The sequence below is a fragment of the Larus michahellis genome, chromosome 2, assembly GCF_964199755.1.
Source record: "Larus michahellis chromosome 2, bLarMic1.1, whole genome shotgun sequence".
In the NCBI taxonomy this organism is placed as follows: domain Eukaryota; kingdom Metazoa; phylum Chordata; class Aves; order Charadriiformes; family Laridae; genus Larus; species Larus michahellis.
The window spans coordinates 18,474,330-18,498,429 of NC_133897.1; the positions used below are offsets into that span (position 1 = coordinate 18,474,330).

At 36.0% G+C, this 24,100-nt stretch overlaps 1 protein-coding gene across 1 annotated transcript in view; it reads left to right on the forward strand.

The window, feature by feature from the left end:
• The window catches only part of ODAD2 (outer dynein arm docking complex subunit 2), an 88,423-nt gene that overhangs the window by 29,432 nt on the left and 34,891 nt on the right, over positions 1 to 24,100 (forward strand). Inside the window, 7 exon segments of the mRNA XM_074574396.1 lie at positions 1,661 to 1,807; positions 2,104 to 2,313; positions 2,481 to 2,717; positions 5,089 to 5,199; positions 5,683 to 5,837; positions 9,081 to 9,323; positions 16,827 to 16,941. Of these exon segments, the coding sequence (XP_074430497.1) occupies positions 1,661 to 1,807; positions 2,104 to 2,313; positions 2,481 to 2,717; positions 5,089 to 5,199; positions 5,683 to 5,837; positions 9,081 to 9,323; positions 16,827 to 16,941 (1,218 nt within the window).

Sequence of the window (24,100 nt, forward strand, 5' to 3'; positions counted from 1 at the left end):
CTCTTGCCTCAATTGAAGAGCTATCACCCTTTTCTTCTTTTTAACCTGAATCCTATTATACCTCAGTCCCTGCCTATCCCACTCATTGCCATCCCTAACATTGTAGACCTCCATTATATCCCTTCTGACATCCCTCTTCTAGACTGAAAAATCCTTGGATTTTCTTTATTGGTCTTCTCTGAAACTTTTCCAGTGCTATAGTAACCTTCCTGAAACTGAGGCTGCAGAACTGCATGATGTTTTGGAGGTGAATGTGAACGGTGGATTTATACGGTGCTATAGTGACATTCTCTGTTCACTGTTTTTTCCCAAATAAATCCTAATATTCCATTTGTTTTTTGATTGCCATCTACCCGAACTGCAATATATAATTTCTAATTTTTAATGGTCTTCTAAAAACCTATCATTTAATCTGTAGAGTTAGGATTGGTTTTTCTGGTGTGCATCACTTCTCATTTTCTCATTTGCTATTTTATTACCCTCTTAGTCTTAGTAAGTTCTTTACCAGTTTGTTACAACTGACCCTGAATCATAATATCATCAACAAACTTTGTCACATAACAAGTCCTTCCATTTTTCAGGGTGTTTATGAGTATGTTGGATTGCACAACTTCAACACAGATCCGTGGAACTCTACTAAATCACATCCCTTTATTGAACTTACTGTTTGCTCTTATCCCCAGTTTCCTATCCTTTAGTCATTCTTTTCAATCCATTCAATGACCTTTTCACTTATACTATAATGGCTTAGTTTTTTCAAAAGGTATCAGGGAGGGATTTTGTCAAAATCCTTATGGAGTCCAGTTAGCCATATCAACTACATCTCCATTGCCACAAGTCTGGTAAGTTTTGTAAGGTCAGACTTATCTTAACAGACCCACGGTGACTCTAAGTATATCATATTGTTGCAAGAATATCATGTTTAGACAGATATCTGCTAATTCTGTTCTTTATTAAAGTCAACCAATTTGTCCAGCATAGATATTTGGCTGAAAGGCCTTGAATAACCCTTGATGTCTTTTCAAAGTTGTCAACTTTGTTGTTTCCCAGGACACTGATAACAGGGCAGCTTGAAGCAAGAGGATACATGCCACTTGTACTGAATCAACTATTTTACCCTGTTTTCTTTGTAACTCAGTTGAATACTATCTAATAATGGCAATTTATTATTGTCCACGGTGTCAGGGTTTTTTAATAAAAACTTTCTACAGTGATTTCGGTTTCAGAAAAATCCTCTGAAATGTCCTCCACAATGGAAGATTCAAGTTGGACTCTCTTCGGTTTCTTCCAGAGTGAACACCAATGCAAAGAATGCAGATAGTTTCTCTGAAATGTCTGTATCTTCACTAAGTGTTCTCTTGCTATCTGCAAACACTCATACAAAACTCACAATATTCGACCACCTAATTTACTAGTCCATTCACAGCAAGCCATATTAGTAATTTGTCACCTGTGCTGTTCACTCTCACTTCAATCTATATGCCATTTGCAGACTTTATCAATAATTCCATTTCTTACTGTCTGCATTATTTAACACCATAGAATCAAAACAATTTAACATGTTTCTTCTTTAGTAGTAGTTTTACTAGTACGAGTAGAAGAGATTAAGTTTTATATTAAATTCACTTTACACATTTGTTAATTATTTGCTTTATTTTAGGGAGGTAATCCAACAGCTACTGTAATCGCATTGTGTTCAATGAGAGATTTCAATCTGGCTCAAGAAACTTGTCAGTTGGCCATCAGAGACATTGGGTGTCTTGAAGTGTTAATTAATTTACTTGATACAGAAGAAATTAAATGTCAGGTAAGTAGCTTTGTCAAATAGAGCAATGAATATGCCTTTTCCACTAGAACATTTTTTTTCAATTTTCAAAGTTATATAGTATAAAGAAAATGATTTCTTTCTTTTATAATTTCTGTATTTTCTCAATTTCAAGTTTTTTTTAGAAAAAAAGTCAATTTATTTGACTTTCAGTTTCCTTCTTTTCTTCTGATTCAATTTAAAAGATAAAATGTTTTAGATAACCCAGAATTTTATATTTTTTTTCTGTTTATGTATACTTAAATAATGTTTAACTGCTGTTATCTTCCATTATTTAGATTGGTTCGTTAAAAATCCTGAAGGAAATTAGTCAAAATACGCTGATCAGGCATGCAATTGCAGATCTTGGGGGCTTAGAGATCATGGTGAAAATACTGGACTCTCCAGATAAAGACCTAAAATGTTTGGCAGCTGAAACAATTGCTAATGTTGCTAGATTTAAACAAGCACAAAGGACAGTAAGGCAGCATGGAGGAATCAAGAGACTGGTAAGCAGACATTAAAATTTGTAAAATTTGTCTTGTCATATGCAGATTTTTGTCCAAAAAATGCATCATGTGTTGCACACGTGATTCTTGTCACAGTGTTTACCACCATTAAGAAGCAGTATAGTATCAAACTTCCCTGTAGATAGTTCAAAGAATGTGTTTTTTAGGTTGGGCTCTTGGAATGTAATTCAGTGGGATCAACCAGTCTAACATCATACCAAGCAAAAGATACAGAAATGGCCCGCTGTGGGGCTTTGGCACTCTGGAGCTGCAGCAAAAGCACCAAAAATAAAGAAGCAATCCGTAAAGCTGGTGGCATTCCATTATTAGCTAGATGGCTCAAATGTTCACATGCAAACATCTTAACCCCAGTAGTGGGGACACTACAAGAATGTGCCTCAGAGGTAAGTAAACACATATAGCTAACTTACTTTTAGTCATTAAAACAATTAGCTACTAAAAGGAAGCATTTCGTTTGACTGTCACTTAAACCAGGACAGTTATCCCATCAGGAAGCAGATGCTCTGTATGGTCAAACTGTTTTTGAGAAGGTCACATCTTGTAATGAAGTAAAGACCGCATATTTTTTATTTAAAAGGCTAGGCGTATTTTGTGAAAGAAAAGATATAGAAATGAAATCCTTAATCAATGTCATTGTTTTTCAATTTTTTTCATCGTACTTAAATTTGGCAACTCAAGATGCTAAGTTCTGGTTAATCAGTACATTTAAATATTACATAGCTGACCTGCAGATGTGGCCAAGACAATCCAGTGCAGTGCAGGGCAGTGTAGTTTACAATGTCCTTGTGAATTAGGTAAGACAGTGTCTGATTTCAAAAAGAAGAAAGGAATATATGTGGGTTTTCCACATATTTCCTTGACGAGTTTCACAACTTCGAATATATTCAGTTTTTAAATTTGAATACAAGTACTTTTGCCCTCACCATATAAGGTGAGTGGTTATTTTTCCATTTGTGGAATCATATTTGAAATTAAGGTGCATTGCACTTAAGGTTAAAAATATACATAAATTCTCTTGGTGAATTTGAGACATGGAAGATATGATTTTTCAAAAGATTTTACATTATAAAACACTTTGTATTTTCAAAATTAGCTTCTTGAACTACACAGGTTTATGCATGCTGCATGAGAAAGCAACCTGGCAGATTTTAGCTTCAGTAAGCCTATATTGAGAAGGTGAAGTTTTTGAGGGTTTCTTATCTGCCCAAATTTGGAAATAACACTAAAAGCGTCTCTTGCACAGATGTTTCCCCTCTCTTAAATAATGGTCCCTTGTTAAAATGTCCGTGGGTTAAAATTTGGAAGAAAAAGATCGCTTAAAAATTTTAATTCTAAGAACAAGTTTGTTTTCACCACGGGCTGCAGGGGAATCTGCTCCAGTGCCTAAAGGACCTCCTCCCCCTCCTTCTTCACTGACCTTAGTGACTGTGGAGTTGTTTCGAGTCAAGTTCACACTGGAGTTTCCAGCCTGTCCAGTACAACAGCACAGAAAACAACAGCCCTGGCCGTCGTCAGCCCAGGCGCATCGCCATTGCTGTTATCAAAATGTTTCCAGGCACAGCAGAGTAAGGTGATAAGCAGTACAGCAGTACAGCAAACAGCAAAAGCAAGAAGCACTAACGAGCGTAAGTCTCTAATTTTGCAGTAGGGCAAGCAAACCTCATGGCAAGCACAGGAGCCTGACAATTAATAACTAAACAGCAATAACAGCTATAAATTCAATCTAGCACATTCCAATCAAATCTGTCATTATCTCAAACCCTTCTATCCCCACGTTGGGCACCAAAAAGGACTGTTGTGGTTTAACCCCAGCTGGCAGCTAGGACCATGCAGCCAATTGCTCACTTCCCCCCAGTTGCGATGGGGGAGAGAATAAGAAGAGTAAAAGTGAGGAAAACATCATGCGTTGAGATAAAGACAGTTTAATAGGTTAAGCAAAAGCCATGCATGCAAGCAAATCAAAACAATGAATTCATTCACTACTTCCCATTGGCAGGCAGGTCTTCAGCCACCTCCAGGAAAGCAGGGCTCCAACATGTGTAGTGGTGACTTGGGAAGACAAACACCGTAACTCCGAATGTCCCCTCCTTTCTGCTTCTTCTCCAGCCTTATATACTGAGCATGAAGTCATACAGCATGGAATACCCCTTTGGTCAGTTGGGGTCAGCTGTCCCGGCTGTGTCTCCTCCTAACTTTTTGTGCACTCCCAGTCTACTCGCTGGTGGGGCAGTGTGAGGAGCAGAAAAGGCCTTGAGAGCTTAGCAGCAACCAAAACCACCGGTGTGCTCTCATTTCTCATCCCAAATCCAAAACGTAGCACTACACCAGCCACTAGAAAGAAAGTTAACTCCATCCCAGCTGAAACCACAACAATGTTTTTCTAACCTTGTTCTAGGCTGTTGGCTCTCAATGAAATGAGTGGGTATTTCTTGATTGCATTCTGAAGCAACTTTTTCTTCCTTGGCTCTGAGGAGGGAGTCTGGACAACTTTCAGAATATTCTGAATTCTGTTTAAACCAGGTGTCTACAAAACAGGCATTGCAGCACCTGGTTTTACAGGTGATTTGAAGAGCACTGCAGAGAATTTATGTATTTTATTAACTTTGAGAACATCAATAGTATTTTCAAGGCAATGCAGGTGACTCATGCTTAAAATAAAGTACAAGGCTTCTCAAGATCAAAGCTTGTATTATTGTGATTAGTGTTATTAACTGGTAATATACAGGATTTAAAAGATGCAGTTTATCTTTTTAGCCAAGTTACAGACTTGCAATAAGGACAGAAGGAATGATTGAGAACCTTGTGAAAAATCTGAGTAGTGAACATGAGGAGCTTCAGATGCATTGTGCAAGTGCCATATTTAAGGTAATTGTATCATTACAATCAGTAGATGAGAGCCAGGATTAGCCCTTTTTTTCTTAGTTTTACTATTTCTCTAATGTGTAAGAAATTATAAAAATGTTGATGGTCTTTGGTTTAATTCTTCTGAGAATATTTTAGCTGCATATTTAATATTGTAATTTAATTGCTCTTCTTGTGTGCAAGCCCTAAATTGCACAGGTAACCAATTGCAAGAGGCAAGGCATACTGTTCAAAGAGCTGTTTTGGGTTTTTTTTGTTTGTTTGCCCACAAGGTGGACAATGTAACAGTATAAGCGCTGCAGCATATACAGTAGTGGTTTACTGTCAGACTTTCTTAGTGAGTTGTTAGCATATTCAGTTACTTTAATAAAACATTTACGTTTTCTTCTTTATTAGTTTTTGCTAGTTACAACATCATACACCTAGCTTTTAAAGGCATCATTTAAAATGTTTTACACAATATATGTTTTTATTTTTTTTGTATAGTGTGCAGAAGATAAAGAAACACGTGACCTGGTTAGACAGCATGGAGGTCTAGAACCACTGTCTGTTCTGCTTGGAAACTCTGAAAACAAACAACTTTTAGCAGCTGTGACAGGAGCAATCTGGAAATGTGCAATCAGTGGAGAAAATGTATCAAAGTAACAATTTAATTTTACAAACATTTATTACAATCTCGTGTTTCGATTTTATGGGCCTCTATTGTTTTCATAATTGTTGTGTCATGGTTCTTCAAAACCGTACTTTATAATCACTTGGGCTTTCAACTTAGGTTTTATGGTACTTAAAAAATTGCTACCTGACCTCATCAGGGTACAGTGGAAACAGTATTAAGTTCCTAGAATCTTAAGAGTCAATGGGGACAATTGGCGCCTCTAAAGAATAATTAAGATGTAGGACACTGAGTCAGGAGGTGTACTAGCACATACTAAACGTTTGACACATGGGTGTATCTGATATCCCCACTCCTGTCTGTAGTTTACAAACCGGAATCAATGCTACATGGTAGAGAGAGCAGTTAGCACACTTAGCTTTAACGTTTTACAAGACAGACAGAGAGCAAATTATCTCATTCTAGGGTAGCTATCTAATACACATTATGTCCCCTACTTTAGAAATATACTGGAATCTAGGATAATTAACCTAGGTGCCTCTCTCCTTGACTACAGAAAGGGCTCAGAAAAGTAGCTTAGTCTGGACATCCAGCTTCTAAATGAGTGACATTAACCGATGAGAGTCCTACCATAAGTATGTTCAACCTCTCCGTATCAGGGTTTTGAATGATTGTCTGAGAATGTGACAGCAGGAGTTATCACCCTCTGCCTTTCATGGAACAGCTTAATGATTGAGAATACTTGACTCATCTAAAATTCATTTGTCAGATTCACGCACTTTACCTCAAAAAAAAGCCTTCTCCACTGGAGTGTGTGTTAGTCTTCCTGCTGAAGTTATGCTGCTCTGTACAGAGGAATGTAAGATTTGTAGGGTGGAAGGAGTATCAGTAAGAGGTAACCTCTTCTTGCAGCCTTGATTTTAGTGTACTTTACTGGACAAGCAGATATGATAGATAACTGCAGCATAAAAATTAGAAAGAATTCCAGTAATAAGCATCTACAGTCTGGCTTTTTACGGTCCTAAATGAGTTCCCAAACTGTTGGTATAGAGAGCCACGTTCATTACATATACTACTGCTGTCTTGCTGCTTTTTACTTTTTTGATTACACAGTAACCTGGCTTTTCAGAAGGGTATAGCTGCCTTTTCTGTGGGGTTTGGGTATCTGCACAGAGGCATCCTGTTTCTGGGTCAATCAGCGATGAGATGGATTGAATGGTGCTCTCTGTACTAGTAAACTAAACAGGGCCAAACCTTTCAAGGTTCAGGCACTATGTTATGATTATCCATACTGTTTAACTGCTAGCACAGTCCCTTACACAGTTTGGCCTGTGCCAGCAAGCACTCTCCCAGACAATGCCCAGACACTCCTTGGGAACACTGCAGGCAGCAGATTGTTTCCATTAGTCAAAATGGGTGAGGCCACCCTGAATTGTGAGGATAAGAGATTTTAGCCATATGGATGCTATGTTGTGCTGCTTGTCCTCAGGGCTAGAGAATGAGCCATTGCCTGTTTTATTTATTAGTATAGCTGTAGCCAATAATTCTGGCCGAATGCAAACAGATTTTTGCTGGGCTACTCACATATCTTTGGCAAGTGCTTGTGCTCCAGGAAGGTTACTAGCCAGGCACAGCTCCAGACTTGAGCTGAATTCATGTATTATGTAGTGCTGAGTCTGAAGCAGTAAACCATACCCAAACTCAAGATGGGAGGGCACTACAGAACCGGGAGGGAGGATATACGAAAACATAAGTCAATCTAGAGGGACGAGCTTGAGTCTGACATGAAGCTAGAACTAACAAACCTTGCTGGTTCCTGCAGGCCCACTTAATTGCCTTCGAGCTACTCCAGAGTATTTCCCATACCTGAAGTACGCTGATGAGATGTACTGACTCAGCAATGAGCTGATACAGGTGCCTGGGCCGGGCCTGACTAGCTCAGCTTCCAGTTTGTGTGCAAGCAGCCCTACTGCTTCTGAACACAAGATGGCCTGAGCCAACAGCTCTGTCAGAGCGTAGTCTGCCCATCGCAGAGCCAGCTCCTATGTTCCATCTGTGAAGCAGTTGATACTCAAGTTTCTAATTTCTCCGTTACTTTAATTGTTATACTGATAAACTGGCTTGGAAAGATAAACTTATATTGAAACAGTTCTAGTTCTGCCATCAAAACCTCAAAAATACTAATTTTTTTTTGTATGAAAGGAAAGCCACAGGTACAACTCTTTCCTGGAAAATTAAGAGTATTTGTAGCTCAAGTAGACATTTTCGGAAGCTAAGAGCCACGGGGGAAGCACGAATGAGAACTCTGTACCCTCAGAGAAATTATCTCTTTAGGGTAGGAAATATACATATTTACACAAAGGTATAAATCAAAGCATAATTATTGGATAATATACAGGTTAGATCTAGCTTGATATACCAAGTGGAATTGTCAAGGTGTATCACAGAAAATGTATGAAAGGAAGATACAGTATTTGTTAAGTGCTAAGAATCTTCTAAGTTCTGAACAAAATGAACTTAGAAGGCAACCTCAGTACTGAGGAGTAAAGTCCTATTCTGAAAGCTGACCTTCTGTTTGTAGAATGGGACCTCCAGGATTTTTAAAAACACATTTTTGTTTTTCAGTATCAAAAGTGCTGTGAAGAATGAGGGAAGTATTAATATAGCAGTCAACTCAAATTTCTGTCAACTATTTGATTTCAAAATGGAATCTAACATAGTACAACAGAAATGTACTAGAACTATAGGCCTGACCTTAGGATAATGCACTTATTAGGCCTGAACCAAGTATAAAACTGGTCAGGGCAAACCCTCTAAAGGCTGACATCTAGTGAAAAGTAAGAGCGATACCTTGGTCCAGAAAGGTGGAAGAGTGTCTGATACACAACTACTCTAGCTATTGTTAACATGGCAGGAAAAAGTACTCGAAGTCAGGATGCCACAGTACTTGCCAATCTTCCAGTATGTTTTCAGCTATTTATAGATGTTGCATCTACATGTCAAGTTTTAAAAACCCCTCAAAGTACTCTACAGATTCCTAGATAGCTAAGAGAAATGTATTTAAAAAGGTAGAGTAAGAAATTATGCTGTATGTCACACTTTCAAGAACTAATTGAAATGTTTTACCTAGATTGTGATTTCTTCAACACGATACTTTACATACAGAAATTAAACATTATGCACCAATGATAATTATACTTCAATTATAAAATTAAACTTGTGACAGTAACATACTCAAAATAACAACTTCGTTTTTATTTCTATATTTTAGATTTCGGGAATGTAAAGCCGTAGAAGCTTTGGTAGGACTGCTCACTGACCAGCCTGAAGAAGTTCTTGTAAATATTGTTGGAGCACTGGCAGAATGTTGCCAAGAGCCAATAAATCGAACTACTGTCCGTAAATGTGGTGGAATACCAACTCTAGTGAAGTTACTTACTGGAACTGATCAGGCACTACTTGTGAATGTCACCAAAGCAGTGGGAGCTTGTGCAACAGAACCTGAAAATATGATGTAAGCTATTCATATTCATAGCACTTTAAATATAGAAAAAAATTTTTTTAGTAATTCTGGCACAAATATAGTCAAGTCTAATCTGACTTAAAAGGATATTTTACTTTTTGTTTCTACAGGACTGCGTGGGTTAGTTGCATCCTACTGTAAAATGTGCTATATATAAAAAAGAGAATTAATTAAGGAGGTATTAGAAGCTTTTGCATTTTGGGGGAAATCAGATAAACCTTTAGTAAATTGATTTTTATTAAAGTTAAAATTCAAAGTTACAGAGCATCGTTTTAAAGTACTGTATGATAGGTAGCTGTTTTGCCTTCTCCTTTTACATGTGTTCTCAAATCATAAATAATAGCCTCAGTTAGAGAAAGTTATTCCAAAAGGAAATGTGCAATGTCATGTAAAATAATTTTAAAATTTTTCAAGTGGAGTTTTATTTGTATTTTATCTGCTTTATTACTCTCCATCATTCCTTTTATGTACTCAGACTTATTTTTGACCCTTTTCTCCCCTCTTATTCCTTTGCAGGACCAAAGAAAAAGACTGTCTTTTTACAGAGACAGTTGCTGCACTCTTTGGTTTTGTGATGTAGATTTGTATAGTTTACAAAGATCCTCGAATTTTATGATTAAGTGTTCCAGTTAGATGTTGAGGTCGGCATTTACTGTGCTTACTGTTCCTGTACAGGGATATTTACCTCAAGATTCTCAGCATATTTCCCTCCTTATACACAAGGAGAGTCAGAAAGAGAGTTTTATTAAACTCCTCCTGTTCTGATTTGCATAATTCACTTGATATTCATATAGCAGTGCAGGGAATTCTTTTCCTGAATAGGGCTTTTGTTTTCATGCTTTGGCTGTCACCCAGTGGCAAAAGGCTAGATGGTACACAACTGTAAACATGGGTTGTATGAACAGTTAGCCATGTAGCGTAGAAGTATAAATAAATGAAATCGAGTTCACAACGTATCTCACTAAAAATCAGCCTTTAGAGTAATGTATAAACCTAACAGAATTAACATTATAAATCAACTGAGAAATTTAAATGCCAATAAATATAAATTAATATCTATAAAATCTCAGACATACTCCAGTACTCAGGACTATCACTTGTAGTATCCAGTATGGATAGCTTCATACTGGAATGTGGCCAGTATAAGCACCAAAAACAACATAAGTTGCTGCTAAAATTGTGGTGAACAAAGTCTATCTGGTTTTTAAGATGGAGAGACTTTTGTTTGGGACAAAATTTATGGAGTTTGCAAAGAGTGGACAAAGGGATCAAATATCAAATTTGGTTCGTATGAAAAAATTGTCTATTGAAGGTTTTCAACTTTTAAAATGTTTTTCAAAATATTTTAAACCATTAACAAGTAAGCAAGATCTTAGATCAAGAGTAGAATATACTTTTTACTACTACTACAAAAAAAATGACTCAGAAATTATTATTATTAGCAAGACCGTGACATGTACCTGATGTATTGTGCTATTTAGACTTGTAGTACTAGAAGAGATAATGCTGCTATCTTTTCCCAAGGTGTGATTCATCCATGTATGGATAAGTTTGATACCAATCCAGCAAAATACTTAAAAGCAATGCTTAGTTAAAACATTGACGCCAGTGCAACCCCACACATGTTTAAATTATTTGCTTGGTTGAGTGTTCTGCCTCTCAGAGGGTTAAGATATTAGATTCCCCCTCCCAAAAAACCCAAACAAATCAGGACATCCATTCCTCTCCCTTCTCCTCCTTTCAGGCCAGCAGAGCAGTAATTGAAATTGTAGCTCCTCATCCAAGCTGCTCTCCTCCTCATCGGGAAGAGTAAGTCACCGAAGACAGGAAGGCTACATAGTCTGTAGCATCACTTTGTTCCTTTTACAGAATTTGGGACTAAAACAATAAGCAGTCCTGTTAGAAACTACTGTGAAGTTTATTCTCTTTCTGTAAACATTTTGTGAAGTTCTTAACCAAAAAGATACATCTTAACAGGGATGTGGAGATCCGCCAAGATTGTCTTCCAGAAAGAAGCAAAGCAAAGTCACTTGTAGCCTGTAAGCATACACAGGTGATGAGAACTTCCTATTACAGTTTGATACTTAGCTGTTTCTGGTCTTTCTAGTTCATCTGGCTGGATCCCTGTTACATTCCTTATTTCATAATCATGTATTCCTCAAAATGGCTTGACAGGTTCTAGGAGAGCAGTTATTCTCTGATATTAGCTTTTCTCCTGGCAAATTTGGCTGGCAGGTCTTAAAGCTTTTCTTTGTGATCTGGTACAGACAAGAGCTGCTTAAAGAGTTACTTTTTTAGTTTGGCCTTACAGAAATTCTGAAAACTATGATGATTTTTCTGGATTCTACTATCATTGACTTTCATACATACTAGAAACCCAGAACAAAGCCAGAAAATTTAAAGGGAGTATCAAGCACCTGTAAGGATTGAGAATTTTCACATGTATTCTTAACATTTCGTGAGCTGCGTGTGTGTTTAACAAAGTGTGGATTAGAGACTAAATATTCAGTTGAGCAGTCTTCTGTTTTGAATGTGGTTATGCAGTAGGTATGCGGAAACCATACAGACCAGGAGTGGAGCTCAGGTAGTGTCTGTGAATGATTCCAAGGTATGTAATGAAGAGGATAAGATCAGTATGAGAAATAAAAAGCTGAAACAGTGCGGTTAACTTCTGAGGGAAACATTGTACATTTATCATATGTTCCATGGAGGAAGCCTGCGCTGGCAAACAGAGAAGACTAGTAGATAGGCATAGGTGAATCTACAGCTTCTATATGTCTTTTATATATTTTATCTCTGTTATGTTTCCTAGTTGACGCTTCAACTTCTACAGCTACTGAGTGGAAGGTACAATAGTGTTACTTTTCTGCACCAAGCTTTTACTTTAAGGCAACTTAAAACAATTAAGTGATTCTTATTGACTCTATTGACCTATATAAAATAAAGAACAGCAGCCAGCTTCTCTCACAGCAAAAAATAAGTTAACTTTTCTTAAAAAAGCATAACTATGTGACTGAACTTCCTTACTATTATGTGGACAGCATGAAGCTGTTCTCCATACTCAGTCTGCTGCACGGCCACTGACAGAGATGCCGCTGTACATCTTTTATGTACATTTGTCTTTTTGAGGAACTTTTTACAAGTTATTCTTCTTCTCTTACTAAAAACAGAGGACTATTGCATACTCTTTAATTGCCATTAGATTTTCATTTGCCCTTTTGATTTGAAAACCTCTAGACTTTATCTCTAGCATTCAAAACTGGGGGTTTAGAATCTTATAAACTAAAACATACAGTTATTTTAGCCAAACAGATGGAGTTTGAGTCATTGGTATATAATATTATTTATTAAAGCAGTCCACAGCAACTAGTGAAAGTTTTAAGAAACATGCTAAACTGTGGTTTCAAAAAAGACAAGATTACATTCTGCCAGAATTAAACCCTGTAATCTTACCAGTAAGCACAATACAGAGTCAGTATAACTTTGTTTATTTACATTTGTATTTGTGGTCTAAATTGGCAGGCAATTAAACTAGACTTCTCAAAAGCAAATAACACTGTAACAGAAAAAGATGGTAGATATGACAAACAGATGTCTAGGCTGTGTGTATGCATGTGTGTTTAAGCAGTACGTATTGAAGTTTCTACTGGAAATGTTCGGTATTAAGTTTGAATTTGAAAGAGAAACTATTTCAGATTAACAGCTTCACTCGTTTCAGATATATAAAAAAAAACCGAAGTAAATTTCTGGAATTGTAACTCGCATCTTGCACAGACATCTCATGATGTTCATGCTGCCATGATATCAAGGTTCTTAAATGAAATAATGTGAAGTCTTTATTAAACAACTGTTGACTGCAAACAGCTAACAAAAGTAATTAAAAAAATATATCTTGTTAAATTATCTGCACTGGTCAAATAGCAAACACCAATTCACTGTAACCTGAGATTTCCCAGGGGCTGTCCTAGACACTCTGGTAATCTCTGAATAGGTTTAATTGCATTAAAATTATTTGCCCATAGGACGTATTCTATATACGCCATGTGTCAGCTGCTCTGTGTGGAAACCAGGAAAATGTTTTTGCTCATACGCCTTGCAGCTGCCTTTTTGTAGGAGTGATGTGAGCTGCACACCCCTTCATCTCTGCTCTAATCGTGGCTGGCCAGCGCAGGAGTGCATGATAGGAGCGCCTCTTCACTCCAGCTATTTCTAACTGCCGATACAACTACTTTTGGTTATTTTGAGGAGCAGAATAATTTACATCTTGTTCTAAATTGTATCAGAGATCAAATAAGCACAGTCTATGACAAGGCACAGAGCTTTGAATCGGAAGAGATGGCCATCTTGGTCCAGGTCCAGCAGATGTCTCTGCTATGTTAAGGTATAGAGCAGTTCAGAATCTGGGCTCTTGCTTCTGAGCTCTGCATATTTATATTTTATTATGTACTTATAGTGAAGCATCAGACAACAATTACCTATAATAAAGCTTACATTTCTACTTTGGGTGACTTCCATGATTTGAAACCTTTTCACGCTTGTGACTATTAATAGTGTTCTATACATTACATACATGTAGTTCAGCTGTTCTAGAAAGTAGTTAATTTTTGATATCAACTAAATATTATATTATTTCAGCTTTTGTGAGATTTCCTTCAGCTTTCAAAGGAAATGTTCTGCATCTTTATTAAAAGAACTGTCCTTTAACAGTCCTGTGAATGGTTGCTTAATACAGGTTTAACTGTAGTTTAATTTTATCATCATAATGTCAATAAATAGCTATAATATATATCATTTAAAGTGACTGTAACCACAGAGTGACTAATGTATTAGCTATGGATGAATACAGAACTGAATGCCAACCAAAGTAAATTTCGAGGTATGTTTGCTTGTATTTATTGTGGTAGGTAGGTTTTTACAGCATCCTGCTAATAATGTTATAATAAATTTTAGGAAGAAAGTTAGATACAAAAGCTATATATAATAGCGAATCAGAATATTGTTTAGGGTAATGCCATCAGAGCTGAAATTTTCAAGATTACAGGTCTTTTTTCCCATCTCTTTCTTTGTTTATTTGTAAAGAAACCTAAATGTGTAGTTTTGATCACTTTAAAAAGGAATTTTCACATAGAAAGGAAACTAATGTCTAAGCACTTTTATAGAGGAAACATTTTTCAGGGCCATTTATTTTAGTGTTCCCTTTGCTTAATAGCAGATACGCTCTTTTAACACCCAGTTTCTTCATCTGCTACAGTGTCCAGTGGAACTATAGAAAGATGAGAAATTGAACTGAGAAAGGATTAGTCACTTGTTTAGCAATGCTTTCTTTAATTCACAAATACATATTCTTAGCAAGATGAAAATAAAAGGGTTTGTGCTTGTATGGTGATTACACAGTGATTATTCTTCCAGTATGAGAATTTAAGAGCATCATTCATGTATGTAAAATTCTTTTCATTTAAGTTAATCTAGAGCAACTGAGACAAAGCAGTAATCAGTGATGAACAATGTACTTTGGAGATCTGTTTGGTTTGACCATACTGTTTTTTAGTTTGATTTTATACATGTTGAATGGACTGAGGGCTATACTTTCATATATTCTGAGTTGTTCTGTTGAGTGTAAGACAACTGGTATTTCTGGTCATCTTCTTCATTTAGAAAATGAACCATAGAGTGAGGCTAGTTTACCTTGAAAAGATGAAGACAAGAAAACTGAAAAGAAAATGAAAGTAAACTTTCAATTGAAAAGGAAGCTTTTGAAAAAGTAGAAAGGAAAGATAAATCAGCCTAGACATTGTTTTTTTAAGTGTGGTGGAAAAGGCTGAGCTCAGTGTTTGGCTTCTATCTCTTGATTTTTATATACTGGTTGGAGCTGGGTCATTTATATTTAGCCCCTCTTGGGAGGAAGTACCTCCTGTTGGTAAATGGTCAGTACTCTGCTTGACTAGAAGAAAGATTCATGGGTTCTTTTTAAATTAATTCCAATACAGGAAAAAGTTCCTTGTGCTTTCTGAAATGACAGGAAAGTAATGTTAAAATTGCTTAAAAGCGTTGGGAGTTTGAAGGGATTTAAAAGCTTGTTTTGAAGCTTTTACTTAAGTTGTCCTTACTATGTTGAACATATTTATGTTATGTAGTTTGTGACTAGACTGTTATATTTTGAAGCTTTAAGATTTCTGAATTTGTCCTTTGAATGATTTTCTTGCAATTAATTTGGAGCTGAGTATGTAGAATAAGCTGTATTAAAATTAGCAGATCTTAAACTTATGAACTAACTTAAACTTGTAGTTATAGTTGTTTAACCAGTTTGCATACCTGGTTATTTTAGACAGAGTTCATGTCCTTAATTATTTTTTGTGCTTCAGATGATGGTGGGATTACATACAAAGCTGATTCTATAAATAGTTTAAAAATTTCCTGAGCACAAATTAGATGTTTTATGTCATGTTTTTAAGCACAGTCTGTATTTAAATGTCTCTTGTATTTACAATCAAAGATGTAGACTAATGTTATACTATTGAACTTTTTCTTTTGAGGTTAGAAAATGAAGGTATATTTGCTTTTCTTTATCTTCAGCTCATCTGCTTTGGGTTTAACATATCTTTTGGAAAAAAAGGCATGTTTGTAAAGGCTATTAAATTTTGTTTGACCTTCTTTTCCATTTAAGGTATTCAGTGGACCCTAATGTGAAGTTATGATCCTGAAGCCTGATTGATATGTAAACATAACACAGATGGTGTAGCAATGATTTGTAGCGATGATTTTGATGATAATTCATTTTTCAGCTAGTCACGAAGATACTTTGATTACAGTGTGTTTAAGTAATTATAACATAGTGTTCAGTGTTAGTCTTGTTGGTAAGGAACACATGGGAAACAAGTTACACGTTATTCGTGGTCAACAAAGGATGCACTGTGGTGTGACCATTTTAATTTCTAATGCTAGATTAGAAACATAGTATTTTAAAATATGTCATAGAGTAAGGTAAATACATTAAGCATAGACTGAATAAAAAGTTAAGTACATAGTTTTGGGCATAAATATTTGTTCTGGAAAGTATTTGTTACTATATGAAAGAAGCCAGTATGCTTGAATTCAGATTTCACTTTGCATGCAGATCATTAAACCGTTGCATGCTTGTTTTCACATTTATATTACTTCTTGTTATAATGTAGTTTACTTATCTTCTGTAAGCATTTTGAATGACAGTGCTGAGAAAAAAGTAAACAGCATTAATGAGATTTAGTTAGAAAATATATTCTGTCTTTGCATCATTTGTTCACACCTATCTGCTATAGTAAGTGATGCTACTGACTATGTTGATGGCAATTAGCTGACAATAAAACACAAGCACTTACATAAAACAAAACAGTATGTTAAAGAAAGTCATACCAATATCTATTAAAGCAGTATTCCAAACAAACTGATATAGTTTAAAATTTAACATTGTCTATTCCATAATTAATTATCTCTTTTTTTGGTCTGTTTCTGCAATAGGATAATTGACCGTCTAGATGGAGTTCGTTTGTTATGGTCATTGTTGAAAAATCCTAATCCAGATGTTCAAGCAAGTGCAGCTTGGGCTATTTGTCCTTGCATTGCAAATGCTAAGGTAAAAATGTATTTAAAGTAGTAGTTTTGTTATATATATACTCACATATAATTTTTACATTTGGATCATTTCCAGCAATGTTTTGCTGTTTGCTACTTAACACTCTTTTTATTTCATTCTGTTAACTGCTTAAAAAAATTCATGTATTCATTTTTCAAAAGTGAATAATTCTCCTTCTAGCACTGTTTATAGCATTCTGGTTTGCCTTTACAGTGCTTACTGTATTTGGAAAATATATTTTAATAACTTATCAGGACCTAAACTTACTGTTCCCAAATAAAGCATGCTGAAAATCTGACAATACTGAAAACAGAAAGCTTCTACTCATAGGCTATGAATAGCACAGGTAGTTGTAGTTGTTCTCCGCTATGAGGTACTTCAGCTATGTTCTCAAGAGACCATCATTTGGTTTCAGAGCATATTTCAGACTCGGTGCCAATGTAATCCTTAGATTTTCTGCTCAGACTGCCAACAAAAAGTGCCAGTTGTGAATAGTGGTTGTTGTGCAGGTCAGTTGTAGACAGAAGACTGAGCTATTCATTTATTGCATGTCAGTTTCCAAATAGAGATAAAATGGTGAGTATAAGCTGTAAGTCATCTTCAGTGAATTCTTACCACTGACCTGTGGTAAAAGAAATGGTGAAGGTTTTGTTTCCCATTAGAAGTTTCCTGGAATACTAAGTAGACTTTTATTGTTAAACCTTGTACTGTAATATCTTCTGTTTGTAATTAGCCTCCATATTTAATGCAGCTTTTGCATCTTCTCTCTACTGTACCACAAATATATAACCGTCTACATATCATTTGAGATCCTGACTATATAAAGAATAGAAATTCTTTCAAAGTGCTAGATATCCTTAGCATCCTTTGCAGGCAGTTTCCTGTTTGAAACTGAGCACAGTCTGGTTGCTATTAATTTATATAGATGGATAGATGTAGATACATTGTGAGAACATTTGGTCTTGATTTTTATAACTTAAACATTTTCTATTTCTTCACAATGATTCCTACGATGGCAGCTTGCTTGCCATTTTTCAAGCATGCTGGTTATTCTATATTATCTTTCCATCTTTTTTAAAAAAATATGAGCTCTAGTATAATAAAGTTTTTTCTTACCTAATGGTGGGGTGTATACATGTCTCATCTGTCAAGATATGACTATACCTGCCTCTCTCTTGAATAATATTGCTATAACTGAATGCTAAAATATTACTTTATCTCAGAACTGAAGTAATACTTATTATGTGTAAGACTGTGCAACCTGTAGTGCCAGAGTAGAACTCCACATTGCTAGAGCTTCCACCAAAAGCACTTTTTCAGAAACTAAGGGGGCAGAGGACAGCTACTGAAATTATAGACTACATGGATTTTTTTCTTGTTTTTTTCCCCTGGGTATTTGATGAGTGTAAGCTATGTACATCCTTAGTGTAGCCATCCTCCTTTCATCTCCCTTGGCTGCCTGCCCAAATGCTAATCTGTGACCCCACAAAGAGTTCTTTGTGTGAGACTGAGGCAGAGTGGCACACTGAAACAAACCTACCAATAATACCCTTTCCTCTGACACTGAATGGAAAGAAATATGTATAAAGCAGCGATTATAGCCACGCTGTGGAAATACAGTAACTCTTTCTTTCTAAACAAAATCTTGATTTTTTTTCTAATTCAAAGTTAATAATATTCAACAATTTACATGATCTTCCAAGGAGCACTGTTTGGTTTATGCAGTGTTTGATTCAAAAGCAGTAATAAGCATATGACTTTAAAAGGATTATGTGCATTCTGGCTTTTCCAAGCCTGTGCTCGGGACTGCAAACCATGTGTCATACAGCTGTGAGCTTGGAATCTGGATTTGTTTTCTTTTTTTGTGCTCTTTTGTGGAAGTGATTCTTTTCTGTAGTGTGGAGATTCATAGATGAAATAGAACTCTTTAATAGTATCAGAAACAATGTAGTGCAGCAACCATTTTTCTGTACATTTTCTGTAAATACAACTTAAAGGTTATTTTATATGATATTGATAAAATCTTAGAAGCTAATCTATCATACTGATAGGGCTGTTATTGTTATAGTATGTGAGTACGTGATTATCTTTCATGCACTTACTCTCGCCATAATCTGTTTAAGATTGGAAAATCTACCATTTCTGTTTTACCATTAGGGTGATAAAAGTCACAAAAGGCCAAGACTTGAATTCTCAAGATATTTAGGTGCTAGCCACCTTTAAGCTTTTGGGTCTAACTAGTTTCTCTGCTGTTAGACAGGAAGTTAATTGCAAAGGGAGCAGAATCCAAGTTCCCGTAACCTTAGATTATGTATGTCGACAGTTACATTATGGTAGCTGATTCAGAGTACTTCCCATAGAATAGATTTGTATCAGTATGATATTTTGTTACAGCAATATGATATAGGTCAGTGATATTTGGTCCATGAGAGATCTAAGACTTTTTAAATAGAGGATATAAATTGTACACTGCAGTACATAAACTGTTACAGATCTGGCAACCATAATACTGGTTTGGTATCACTCTTCACTTCTGCATGCCAGCATTAGTTCTAAATATTTTTAGCCTTAAGAGTTTCTTGTAGAATGAAGATCTTATAAGTAGACTGGTAGTGATATAATTTGGGTGGTAGAACACTCCTGAGAAAATCTGCACAGCACCTGCGAGTGCTACTTGTGAGCCTTAGACAAATATCTCATGATTTTGGATAAATTAGTTCATACATTTCTTTAAAATACAAGACATAAAAAGTTGATAATGTAATTTATTCAAAGGAATTATCTTAATAGAAGCAGATTCTTATTAATTAGTTCCTTACTTCCAAAAGGAAAAGTTGCTACTGCAGGCACATTGGTAATGACAAAGTGTAAGTGCACTGTCCAAGAAACACAAATGATTATGAAAAATGACTAAGAAAAGTCTACTCAACTCTGTTGATGTTGGAATGGCAATATTTGGTTATGATGCTTCTTTGAAAAACAGTATTTATAGTGTTCTCCCTACGTACATCAGCCCAAACAGAAAAATTTAGAGAAACTCTACAAAGATGTTATTTGGGCTATTATAAAATTCATCCAAAGGCATTGTGCCAATAAAAGGAACACTGCCAGCTTCATTTTGTATGAAAATACCTATTTCCTCACAGAGTAACCTTTAAATAGTATGTCTTAGGGGAAAAAAAAAGTTTTAGAGGTTGTTTTCTGTCCTCATATTTAGTAGAGTTTTGGGTGCAAACATTAGAATAGGAATGGTAATGTCAGGCTTCATCCTTTCCTCTGTCCTTTGTCTGTGTTTGCGTATCAGCTTTCAACTCTCAAAGTTTCATTTTAGCCTTTGTTACAGCTACAGTTATAAAGGCTTTCTTAAAGAACTTCAGGAAGCCAGCTACGTACAAAGTCTGTCAAAATAATTTAAGTAAACAGACTGAGACTGAGGATTTGAGGGAAGAGAGAGGGAAAGTTGGTATATTTGCTTAAAATGTACTTGTAAAATGACATCTCACACTTTCCTGATAAAGCATGATTTCTGTCCCTCCCACCCCCCCCCCACCCCCCCCCAAGTTATTGCATTTCTTTTGACTCTGCAGTGGCATTTCATGGGTGTGATGAAGTATGATCAGCCATCTAAAAAGTTGTCTCCTACATAGAGGGAAAGAGAATGTCCACGCTGACACAAAAAAAAGACCAAAATCAAAACTAAACCAGGTTTAAGAGGGGAGGGTCATGAGACGGGTATGTGTGAAGGCCAAGTAGCCTTCACTCTTGCAAAAGTGTTATATACTGAGGAAGTGACTTCTGCTGGAGCCAGCAGTCTGGAGTTAACCTGTGGGTGGAAAATATGCTGCTGATGACCCATGCTGTTTAGGATTCATACACAGATTTTGCTTGTTATGGAAATTTTAATGTAACCATATGTATAAAACCACAGAGAACATTTCTTTACTAAAAGTAACAAAGAGAGGTAGTTGAACTTGGAAATTCTTCTGGTATTTAACAAATAAAATTATTTGCTGTTTTAAATGAATTAAGATGCTTTGTTTTCACATTTTACTGATTTAAAGCTGTAGTGTGTATAAAGATCAGTCATGCCCCATAATGCACATTGTTTTTCATTTGTTTTATATTTGAAAAATTTTATTCAAGTAGTACCAATACATTTTTGTTTACTTACCATTCTTTGGTTAAGTCCATAATGTCAAAATTCTCTGCTTGAGTATGTAAAGCATTTTCCAGTTTCTTTGTTTTCCTTGCTGTGCTTCTTGCAATTCCATACAGAAACCTTGGCAGTTTAAACTTAGTGCTCTTACTGCTCTCTTTCCATTTTCCTGTTTGTTTTCTATAGACATTATCATTTTAAACATAAATCATACCTACTTCTCTCTATATTTGATCTCATTTTTATGCAGTTCTTAATCCCTGATATCTGGATGTACACTTTCCAACTTTTAAGTGTTTGTTATGAACTAAGCTTCAAAAGAGTACTATAAGAGAGACAAAAAGGAATTTTTGGCTTGCCCCGCAGGCCTTCCAGAGCACCAGGGTCCTTGGAGATTTAAGAAACCCTGCAAGTTAAACCTGACTTGGTGAATCCATAGCTGGCTGCCATGCTTGCCAGGGTGCATGCAGAACCAGCCTATCCAATGATTCTTGACACAGACTGCATAAAAGTTTAGTGAACCAACTATCATGAGGAGTTTGGGTCTTCTATAGGTATGTTACCCTAGAGATATTGAATGGACTGCCATAAATTGCCCCGAGGTCCTTAATGTCTAGAAATATAGGAGTCCAGTTCCTATAAAACACATAACCTGAAAGCTGGTAAGCAAGGGGAAACAAAGAGCATAACCCGTATCTTCCTCATTGGGGAGTTCCATGCAAAGCAGCTGCCTAAGAGCTCAGAGACCATAAGAAGCCAAAAAGCTTAGGAGCTCCTGGAGACCTGGCTTTCCAGCTGTTTGGCAGCCCATCAGGCAAGAAGTCAGGGATTCTGTGAAAACCAGAAGCCAAGCAGCCTGGCAGGCTACTCACCAGCCATCTGGCTGACAAGAGAAAAGACGAAGAGGCACGTTGGTAATTTAGCCTGCCTTTTTGCCTGGTTTCTGTCAAAACTTTTCAAGAAGTCGTTGTGTTCTTATGGAAGGTTTTGGTTCCATTCCATTAACATTTTCTGATGGAATACTGTTCCACTGGAAAGTATTTGACCAGCTTGCCTTGTAACTTAGTTTATAATAGCTGCACATGCTAGTCAACAGCTTGTCATGTAGCTTCTGTACTTTTAAATTAGACTTGCTAATTGGATTTTGAAAATCTATAAAAAGTTTAAACCCCATCCTCCTCACATTTTTTCTTTTTCATCTCTTCTTTGTTTTTCCTTCTTGTCCATCTCCCTTTTTTCCTCTTTACCCTCTCGCTTACCACATGGGACTTCCACAGATTTTAAGGCAAGAAAAGAGCATGGAGATCATTGTGTCTGATTTGCTGCATAATATAAACCAGAAAATTTCAAGCAATCATTTTATCTAGCACAGAAGCTTTTGATTGAACTATAGCATATCTTATACTTCATGCTTGTTGTTAGATTCTCAGTGGTCTGTAATGGTAAGTGGTATAATATGATATGATTGCCTTCTCATATACCACTCTAATTTATGGAACCATGCCAGAGTTGCAAAGATACAAACAATAATTGTTATAACAATTTATTAGTTTGTGTTGTCACTGTATTGATTGTTTACCTAGACTGTCCTCAGAACATTCCAATATTGCTGTGTTGCATCTCTACAATATTAAACTACATATTAATGATGACTGTCTCATAAACGTATTAATAATTACAAGAGGTTTACTTAGACACTTACTTGGATTCAATTCAATCCAAAACCAATGGAAACAACGTTTAGTTTTTCCAGTTACTCAATGTTATCTGTTTCTCATGCTTCCATTATTAAAATGCTTTTCAAAATAATCTAAAGCAAATCACGACATTTTCTCTACTGTGGCCTCAAAGGACTTCGATATTACTAGTTTCATTGCTTCTGTGAAAAAAATTAGGATTTTGGCTTTTACCCAGGACTGAATTTCAGTGAGAGTTGTGAGGAGGGGGAGGAAGCGTAGGTGTAGTCCACCAGACTGAAAAATAAGGAAAACAATAGGCAAAAGGACTATTAGAAGTTGCATGAGTGACTACTTAGACTTTTTTTTTCTTCCCCCACTATCTTTTAGAGAACATGCATTGCATGCTTTCTTGGGCTGTATGCTTGGCTAATGGACTTTGCTTTTGTTTCTTGAAACTATCAATAGCAATAGACTTGCCAAGTATTTAACTGTGTGATGATCAAATTCCTGAAGAGCCAGGAGTAAGGAATTCTGCTCTTACAGGCTACAGAGTAGCATTGGAGCTATGTTAAAGCAACTCTTCTGCTTTGGCTTCAGCTGCTTCAGTGAGGTGAAGAGAATAGGAAAATCCATGTAGATTGTCTGCTGTTGTTTTCCCAACCCATTGCATTTTCTCAGAACAGACTTGTGAGATGTAGTGAAGTAGTCTCACTTTACACGGTGTTTCTTCATCAGTTCTGCTACAGTGGAAGCCTCCACAGCTGTATAGACAGGAATGAAATTAGCCTTTAAATATAAAGTAATTTGATTAATAATACCATTGAGATGTTTAATAAGAAAAATTGATAGAAACTTCAGTATATAAATTGTGTGTTTCCCTTTTCCACTGAGCAGCTATAATACAGGAATTTATCTGTTGTATTTCTTTATTTTGAACTTCAAATTGGATTGTGCATTAGGCTGATAAGTTACTCAGTTGGCAACAGGGGATGGAAATGGGCAGCTTTCTTCATTGAAGAAAAGGTAGTTTAAAGATGACTCTTGATAACTAAAGTTTATTTGCACAGCCATACCATCACTTTTTTGGGCAAATGCAATTCAATTTGACAAATTAGCTTTGACACTTTAAGCTTTTTAAGATGTTCTAAGAGTTAAATACTACTTGTCTTTAGTGGAGAAACGTTTATCTTTCAAGTGGAGTATTTTTAAAGATAAACACAATGTGTTTTTGTAATACGGTGTTTAGCTTTAAAACTTTCAAATAAAAAAAACAGTATTCACTTCGGAAGAAATAAGAAAGGAATTCAATTATGAAATAATTCAG